This window comes from Chaetura pelagica, unplaced genomic scaffold, assembly GCF_000747805.2.
Source record: "Chaetura pelagica isolate M959 unplaced genomic scaffold, ChaPel_1.0 scaffold456, whole genome shotgun sequence".
NCBI lineage: Eukaryota > Metazoa > Chordata > Aves > Apodiformes > Apodidae > Chaetura > Chaetura pelagica.
The window spans coordinates 1,389,536-1,399,016 of record NW_009953574.1 but is presented as its reverse complement, the minus strand read 5'-3'; the positions used below and the strand labels follow the sequence as shown (position 1 = coordinate 1,399,016).

The following is a 9,481-nucleotide window of genomic DNA, read 5'->3' as shown; positions in this document are numbered from 1 at the left end:
CCTACACTTGACAATGTGTATGTTCCAAAGAACTGTATTCTTGTACTTGGGAGATAAAATCATAGATCAACCTTTAGATCTGTTTCCTTCAGGTCAAATCTGTTCTACCTGTTAAGCGTGACCTGGTGAGAAATAGTCTGACATATCTTTTTCTCATTGTCAAGAAAGCCATTTCAGGTGTGAGTGGCTGAAAGTCGTGCCTCCTCAGCACAAATGGTTCTTACAACAGCAGTTCAATGGCTGGAAGTCAATGGGGAAGCAGTGCAGCCTTTAAAATTACAAAATTACAATCCTCCTCCTTAAAGAATGCACAAAACAGAGTCAAAAAGCCTCTGAATCTGATCATCTATGAGACATAAAATGTCCTGTGGTATTTTGGTACCTTAAATGATATGCAAGTTCATATTCTGTATCTGCAGTATGGAGTTGGAATGGCCTGAGATGGCTGCTGTGGTTTGCACAGACCTTCTCAGCACATGAAACAGTTTAAATGTGTTGGATGCATGATAAGCTCCTCTCTAGGGACAAACAATTCCAGAACTCTGCTGTGCTCCTGCTGTCCTTAAATTCAGAGTTTCCCACAGATGAGGAAGCAAACTCTGCTGAGGCTGAGATCTGGGGGAAGTGGGTTCCAATCTCTGTGGGTTTGGGGGTTCTGGTTGGTTGGGGTTTTATGGAGGTTTTGCAAGTGGGTTAAAATCTTACTTTGAACACAGTTAATGATTAACACAGTAAAATGATCAGTAGCTATAACATGAAGTCTGTGCTAGTTGGAGAAGTAAAATGTTTTTAGAAACTGACTGGAGCAAGTGTCTTTCCTTCCATGACTTTTCTCCCTTGTTGCAACTACACAGTGCAAACTTTAGTTCTTAGGTTGTTTCAAGAATGAAATCTGAAATTATGTTACTGTATGTGAATAATGCTGTTGGCTTAGATGCAACTTGACAGTAACTTAAAGGCATCCCACCCGCCCATTATTTTTTTCCCTTTAAAGATGAGTCTTCAGGGACACAAAAGTCAGACTTGCAGTAAAATCTGGGGTTATCCACAGACCTCCCACTGGCATATAAATTTAGATACACTGGCTAAATATTTTTTCCATATGCTAGCACATCAGGTTTTCTTTCTACTTTAGATCTCATCTATGTAACCCAATAGATCCCTGGGTAGGTGGTTCTCCTGTTTGTTGAATAGCTGGGAAGGACATTTATAGTTTAATTCTGTTGATGTACTGTGTGTTTTATACTGGAAATCTGCAATGCCTGATTCTTCAACTCATGGTGTGATTCCATTTTAGACAAAAGTAGAGTCGGAACGGATAATAGGTTCAGTGGGTAAGAAAGTTCCACAAGAAATTGGAATAAAAGTGAAAAATCACTCCAGTGGCCTCTCCTTGGTACACAGTAGGGATTTTAAGCAACTGCTGCAAGGGATCACTGGGGAATCTCCACTGAGACTGGCGGAAATGAATGTTAAAGAATTTGCTGGCTTCCACATAGGACTCTTAAACAAGGTAAACAGCACGATGAGCTCACATGAATAAGCAGTTAATCTCATCTGTTTTAAATGGGTAACTTTTATGGACTAGTGTAGAAGGAGGAAGTAAGTCCTTTAGCTCAATCATGAGGAGTGCAATATAGGCTTAAATAGTGAGAAGAGTAAATGCAAATTTTTTGCACTTGCTTTTGGGACACTTTTTGAAAATCCCATGGCAGTAAACAAAGATTACTGTGTTTTTAAGTGTCAGTCTCTGCAAAATACAGTTATTGTTGTTCATCCAGGAACTAATGTGCTTTGTCCTAATGGAGCTCAAAGCACTAATGCTGAATAAGGTCTTGTTGAAAAGGCAGTTACTGAGTCTCCTGTATCTGGTCATGCAGCTCTGAAGTTTTTTCAGAATAATTTTTTTAATAGTTAACATAATTAGAGTTCATAGAGGAATTTCTCTGTGCATGAGATGTGATGGGATGACTGAAAGTTACTTGTTCTGTTATAAAACTAGGATTTGAAGCCACAGGCATTCAGAAATGCATATGATATTCCTCGTCACAGTCTTCTAGACCAGCTAACTAGAATGAGAGCCAATCTGCTGAAAACACACAGGCTTATCGTGGGGCAGGATGAAGGTAAGTAGCCACTGTTCTTCATTAGTGGTTTGGAGAGGGTACAGCTATTATTTTTATTTTTTTTAATTCCCTGAAGTAGTGTTTTCTGTCCTGGGTGTGGGAGCAGAAGTGGACATGGCATCATTTTTTGAGTCAGTCAGTGTCCTTTTCTTGGCTCTGAAGGAGAAAGAAGGGAACTTCTACCTTCTGTCATGCCAGATGTCATGCTTGCTTTGAGTTTTAAGAATAAGCTTAATGGGAGAGCTTTCCTGTACAAGAAAATTTCAGGAGATGTTTTTTACAGTGATGGTGGCTTGAAACAGAGAGGAGCTTATTTTGTTTTGCCCTTGTTAGGTGGTGGTGTTCTAAAGATGCAGTTTTTAGCATAGACATTAAACTTGCTTAGTTTTCATTCTTGTTCTGCCAATTAAGCTAAACTCCTACCAGTCTTGTTTCCAAGATTGTAATTTTCAACTCTTCCTCCACAGTGGGAAAAAAAAATAGTCATTTCTAGTTTTTAAATGCTAATGTTTGCAACTGAAGTGTGTGAAGTGTGTGGTGGAGGTAAGGTACACTGAATGAAGAGCTCTTGTTCTGTTGCAGACTGCCTTCATAGTGTTCCTGTTGCTCAAATGGGAAATTACCAGGAATACCTGAAAATGATGCCTTCACCCCTCCGGGAGATCGACCCAGACCAACCAAAAAGACTTCATACCTTTGGCAATCCATTTAAACAGGATAAGAAGGTAGGAGGAGCCAGGCTCCCTGCTGGATCTTTGCATTTAATGTGGCTTGAAATAATTTGCGAGTAGAATTTATCAACTGCAGAACGTTGCTAACCTGTGTGGGAAGGAAGAAGTGGTGTCTTTCACAGGGTCCAAGAGAAAGGCATTTATTTATTTTTTTTTCCATTTTCAGGGTATGATGATAGATGAAGCAGATGAGTTTGTTGCTGGGCCTCAGAATAAGATCAAGCGTCCTGGGGAGCCCAACACTCCAGCATCCCTGAAGAGAAGGCGCAGCATGTCCCCCCTGCTGAGACGGCCACAGTCACCCCCTGTTGTCACCAATCACGTTGGTGGGAAAGGGCCACCAACTGCTGCTGGCTCCCCATCATACCTGAACCTCAAAGGTGTCCCAGCAAATAAAGGTATATTGAGTTGTAGTCAAGTTTGCATGGTCACAAGTGGGAATTTCTGTGTGCAGGAGGAAAAAACCCGCCTCCTCACCTCCCCCCAAAAACCTAGCCAACAAAAATAATCACCCAGAATCCAACAAAAACACACCAAGAACCCAACAAAAAAAACCCCAACCAACTCTGTGCTTTCTGAGATGATTCAAAAGGGTGTATTAGCACATATATGGGCTTTAGTATTAACTAGGACTGAGTTTCTTGGCCTAAATTGACAGGCTTCTGCTATAGTTAATAAGCACCTCTGCTGTGGAGACAGGCTGAGGAAGTTGGGGTGTTCAGCCTGGAGAAGAGAGGGCTCTGGGGAGACCTTAGAGCACCTTCCAGTGCCTGAAGGGGCTACAGGAAAGTCAGGGAGGGGCTTTTCACCAGAGGGAGCAGTGATAGGACAAGGGGTAATGGTTTTAAAGTGAAAGAGGGGAGATTTAGGTTAGACATCAGGAAGAAATTCTTCACCATGAAGGTAGTAAGGTGCGGGGTAAGTAAGGTAGTAAGATACTACAGAGTACTTCAAACAAGGAAGGATACAGAATTACTTGCTTTTGGCTTTTTGGTGTTGATCCTTACTTTTAATTTGTAGATACCAATAACAGTATTGTCCAAGATGGCAACGGAGAGAAGAAAGCAGAAAATTGTCAGTCCCTGGAAAAGCAAATTGATGGCTTACCTGTGCAAATGGCTCCTTCACTGCCAGCTGCCCTGGGGGAGGATGAAATGTTACCCAATGACTTAGACTCTCTACCTGTGGAATTCAACTGTTTAAGTGAAGATGGGTTGGATCATAAACCTGGTGCCAACACCCTTGGTCGAGGGCCTGTGAACTACAGCGTGGCTGGAGATGACCAAAAACGGGTGGCAGAGTCTGCTTCTGAGTCTGTGCCAAACTCCTTTAAAATCACCCCCATGATGCTGGAGGGAAGCAATGCTGATATTAAAATTAAAGTGATGAGAGAGGTTCGCAAGCCTGGAAGAAGTAAGTTCTGGTGTTTCTTTATTAGTGTATTGTACGTGGTGCTAGGGGAGAGTTTTTGGCTTGAAATAAGGAGCTGTTTTCATCATACAACTTTAGACTGAGTAATTTCTGACTTCCCGTGAGCAATAGAGGGACAAAACAAGAAGAAGGGTCTTACATACTGGGCAGGTGAGTTGAAGTTTAGAGAGAAGTGCTTGGAAGTCAAATGCCAAGTGACCTTGGTTGCACTTGAAGATGGATTAAGAGATACCTGTGAAATCAACTTCCAGAGGTTGTGATGTTTAACAGAGGTGTTAGCAATGATGCAGTGATCCTGGGTAGACTTTGTCCTGTGCTGCTCTTTGCATATGCACAGTGTACTTTGTTGCTTTGTGTCCCTGAAAAGTTCCTTTGGAGGGCAAAGGGTTGTGTAGCCACAAGGGTGCATCTTGGAATAAATTCAAAAGGGAATCTTGACTGTTAACAGTGAAGTCTTTTTATTGATTTTTTAAAAAATTATTTTGTGAGATAGTGCAATTAGTGATGCAACACTGTTGTAAATGAACTCTTTAAGAGCTGAAGGCTGAAACTTTCTTCTTTTTTCCTATAAAGTTTGATAACCCCTCCAAAAAATCTAAAATGTGGTGAAGAAAAGTAACTTTCCTCCTCAGCTTTTGGTACAGGTTATGTTTGTACCTGTATACAGATCAAAACCAAAACACTAACCTGAAACTCCACCTGGTGTATGTGCTGTCAGGGGATTGGATCTAGATGATCTTTAAGGTCCCTTCCAGCTCAAACCCTCCTATGATATGATTTGTCATAGGCATAATCTTTTTGTTTTTTCTCTGGTGGCAGATGTCCCTGATGTGGTCTGTGCTGTGAGTGAATTAGTTCTACAAATTAATCTACTGAATAATTTTCCAGTTAATTGTCAGGTGCCAGTAATGAGTATAATGGGGTATTCTTAACTTCTCTTGTTCTGACCTTGCATTGCTTTCCCAAAACACAGTATTTCTTTGAGAGACACAATAGTTTTGGCAGACCAAGGCTGTTGACTGATGAAGCCAATTTTATTCTGCATCTGTGTTTCACTTTTAACTTGTTCCCAGGCTTCCTACTTGGGTATGTCTGCTTCCTGTCTTGCAGAGTGGGCTCATCTAATCTTACACCAAGTTCATTTCTAGTGAATGATGATGCAGAGTAAGATAATGCTGTGTTCAGAACAAGGCACCTCAGGTTCAGGCAGTCTTCATTATAGGTTCAACTGTGGAAAATATTGAAACAGGGCTATTTTTCGTTTCTAATTTCATGCGTCCAGTTCATTCTCTTGCAGTGGGTATATTTACTTGATACCAGAAGACAGGGCTGTTAACTGTGCTCACACTGAGCATTCCATAATGAGCCTGAGAGAACTAATCCTGACCTCTGGTTTCAGAAGTGACAGCTCTAGGATAGAACAGGTTTTGGTGGCCCTGCATGCCTATGAACTGCTAATGGAGGTCTGAGGCTTCTCTACCTACCCTCTTGTTCTGAGAACAGTTGTTTCTATCTGCTGCTCTTAAAGGGAACTTAATTCTTTGGTGCCACATTTGAATACCAGATGAGCAGTATCACTTGAAGTTACTTGTGTCATCTGCTTTCTGCACATAAAGCCAATGCAGGCTTTTTTCTTGCCTTACATTATCACCATACACAGAAGTGTGAAATTCTGGCCTTTTGTGGTTTTTTTTGTTATGGCTGTTAAGCTTTACTGATAAAAATGCATTTGCAAGATTTATTTTAATATATGATGGGGTTTTTTTTCTCTTTAGATTATGAAAAAATCTTTTCTCTTCTTGAGGAGGTGCAAGGACCTGTGGAGATTCAGAAGTATTTCATTGAATTTGCTATCAAGGAAGCAGCAAGGTTTGTATAGATATAAATGACTCAGAGTCATAAATTAAATGTCAATTTAGATCATGATGGTAAATCAGAAAATTTTCTAGTACTAGTATTTTTCTGTTTTTCCTTTTGATATGTTGCAGTTATTATAGTTGTTTTAGTGGTCAAAACTACCATTATATTTTTATTAAATGGTCTTTAAGTGTAAAATGGAGAGAACAGGTCAAGTTTAAATGTAAAATGGAGAGACAAGTTGTCATTGAAGACTAACCCAAAATTTGGATGGGTTGGGAAAGGACAGTTCTAATAAATTAAATTTTCTGGTCATTATAATGCCAGAAATTAAGTAAGCTTTTCCATACTGGAAACAGCCTCTGGGAATTTGTCATGGCTGAATAGTTTGCAGTTGTTCAGCTGTAGTTTTGGAAGAAAATAACTGAATTGTTCTCCTTCTCCTCCTTAGGTTTAAAAAACGAGTCTTAATACAACACTTAGAGAGAATACTAGAGGAACTAGAGTTCAACAGTCTACCCAGCAGAGTTAATCACGTCAACAGTAGATAATAATGTACCAGCCAGACCAATATGGACCAGGAATGAGTTTGCTGTGCCACAGAAGAGTGGAAGAGGATGGAGCTGCTGCCCTCACCATCTCGGCAGTCAAGTGATTTTACTGTCACAGTCTGAGAAGAAGCAGTGGAGCTTTAACTTTAAGAGCCTCTATCGGCAGAAGCTGGGCTATAACCTTAAGGATTTGCTATGAAAGGTGTGGCTTTTTTCCTGTGGAGGGTGCTATTTGCTCAACAGGCTGAAGAAAATAAGCATTGCTGCCCCTCCTGCAGGTGATGAGAATTTACTCATTTGAACGCTGTCGTTAGACGTTTTACATGCTGTAGGCAGCAGGTTGCACTAAAATGGGGCACTGTCAAATGCACACACTGTCTGCATCGTGGAGAGAGCCCAAAAAAATAAAAAAAACCTCCCAGAAACACCTGCACTGGTAAAATTGCATGTTGCCACCACAGAGACAAGGGTCTTGTTCCCAAGAACTACTAGCCATGCCTTTAAACTTGAAATGCAGTGTAGAGAGAGTAAAGAAACTGCTATTGTGTTAATGAAAGCTAAAGACAGCCCTGTGACTGTTACCACCCGATGGTCACTAAACAATCTACCTCAGACTCTCTTCTGTTTTGTCTGCAGACATTATGAAAGTGCACCTGAGGCTTCCCAGGTCCCCGACTTCAGTTCTCTTTCATCCTGTGAGGAGGACGGAGACTCTTCAGGTGGCCTTGGCACACGCTGTGCTTTGGAAGCACTAAAAGGAAACGCTTTTAAAAACGTGTATTTTAATGTTCATACAAAAAAAGAGATTATTTTGAACAGTATTGTTACCAGATCACTAATTTGATATTTTAACTGTATAAATTTTTTTGGAACATATGTATATATAAAATAAACCATTTTATTAATTTTTAAGAAGTGCTCATCTGAGGAGTCTATAGCTGGCAGTGCTGAGTTCTTCCAAGTATCTGTTCACCAACAGGCTGCTGAAATTTTGTGACACCAGTGAGTAGTGTAGCTGTGATGCAGCTGAACCTGACCTGCACACTGGCAAACACAGAATGTGTTTGTACCCTGGAGCACCTGCCCCATCACTCAGCTGAGCCTGTGTGGGGTGCACATTTTTACTCAGGATTAAAAGCACCAAGTTCCAGTTTACAAAAACCCTGGTTACTGTTTTGTCCAAAGGTAATTTTGGATATCGTAAAATATACAAAGAAGACTGAAGCACCTGCATGAAGTAATTGTTTTTTCCTTTAAAGCAGTACCAAATGATCTGCTGGCAGTAAGTGGCTCTTCTGATAATTGTGTATTTTCAGTTGTTCACACTTAACATCCTCTGATCCCCTAACAGCTTTCTTCTGAGGACAGGCTGAAGTTGTGGCTCACATTAACTGGCTCTTTACCTTGTTCTGCAAATATCCGAGGGATTCCAGCTGATTAGCCAGTGCATGAGAGGCAGGGAAACAGATCTTAGCTGGTGAGCGTGGACTTCTCTATTCCTACTGTTATTTTTAGTACTAGCCAGCCTGTGAGGTGTCTTTTCCATTCTCTCTGAAGCAGTGGCCTTGGAAGATGCAGTTTGACCATTGGAATTACGGCAGTGAAATTCAAGAAGGAAATAAAATCCAGCAACAGCAAATCTCTGTCAGACTGTTGCATGAATGAAGTGACACAGAGAAAGGCATTACTATAAATGTGTCCCAGCTCTTCTCTTAGGAGGAACTTATTAGTCATCTGTACAGTTTAACATTTTTAAAAAGCCACCTTGGAATGATACAGAGTGGGATTCAGCCCTTCAAAATCATTACATGGAAGCTGTATAGACATGGCATGCCTCATGTTGGACTCTTTAAAAGGAATTTATTTACAGAAGGTCAGATATGCTGTACATACCTAGTTTTGAAATGGCCTGGTTGCATGCATCAAGTTGCATGTAATATACTATTTTGAAGTAGTAGGTGGCAAGAGTGGACAACTCTTCTATCTAGGTAATGGTTATTCTCTTTCCAGTTCCAGAGTCATTCCCTTGACCATAATGTCTCTGAGCAGGGGCTGAGCCTTTAACTAGTGACCTTGTTAGTATGTAAACCTGCTTGTTTGATATGATGCAGTTGGCTGCCAAAGTAGTTGCAGGAAGCTGGTGCCTTTCATTCAGTGGTTTGGAATCTTACACCTCAGAAATGACAAAATAGTCCAGTGACGTTCAAGCAGTGAGAGTTTTCACTGAGCTCACCAGTATTTTGTGTGAATAAATTGAATTTGGATCAGAATATTGGAGGGGAAGAAACTTTACAGTGAACTGGATGTGAATCTTCATAAGAAGGAAGGAAGACGTTCCACCCTCACAGGTTGTGTCAGTGAAGAGATGAAGAGAGTGACAATCCACCCAGGAGTGCACACAGCCTAGCATCCCAAAAGGAGCACAAGATGAACATTCCCTGCTCAGGAAACAGCAAGTGCTCCAGAGTGATGTTAAGGAGAATCTTAATGGATGTAACTCGTGGGGAGACAAGCAGCAGTGCTGGTTGTGGGTGGAACATGGATGGAACAGACCAGCTACAAGCCTTGGATGGGACACTGCTCTGCAGGATGCAGCTGGGACAGCCAGGAGAGCCAGGCCTTGCTTTTTCTGGGTAGAGCCCATGGCCCCAGGAGCAACATGTGGGCCACTGAGAGCAGGTCTAGGCTGAGCCTGGGAGAGTGCACAGCTCCACCAGTACTCAGGGCTGTCTGGATGGAATCTGGAAGGCTGTCTGTGCTTTGCTCATACTTGCATCTTTGACCC

The 9,481-nt window shown here is 41.3% G+C and overlaps 1 protein-coding gene across 1 annotated transcript in view; it reads left to right on the top strand.

Moving 5' to 3' along the window:
• The window catches only part of LOC104390515 (protein DDX26B-like), a 22,052-nt gene extending 14,429 nt beyond the window's left edge, over positions 1-7,623 (top strand). Inside the window, exons 10-16 of the mRNA XM_009999660.1 lie at positions 1,298-1,513; positions 2,003-2,126; positions 2,709-2,851; positions 3,024-3,255; positions 3,878-4,270; positions 6,064-6,157; positions 6,597-7,623. Coding sequence (XP_009997962.1) covers positions 1,298-1,513; positions 2,003-2,126; positions 2,709-2,851; positions 3,024-3,255; positions 3,878-4,270; positions 6,064-6,157; positions 6,597-6,696 — 1,302 coding nt within the window. The 3' untranslated portion in view covers positions 6,697-7,623. The remainder of the gene's footprint in view (positions 1-1,297; positions 1,514-2,002; positions 2,127-2,708; positions 2,852-3,023; positions 3,256-3,877; positions 4,271-6,063; positions 6,158-6,596) is intronic.
• The last annotated feature ends 1,858 nt before the right edge of the window (positions 7,624-9,481 follow it).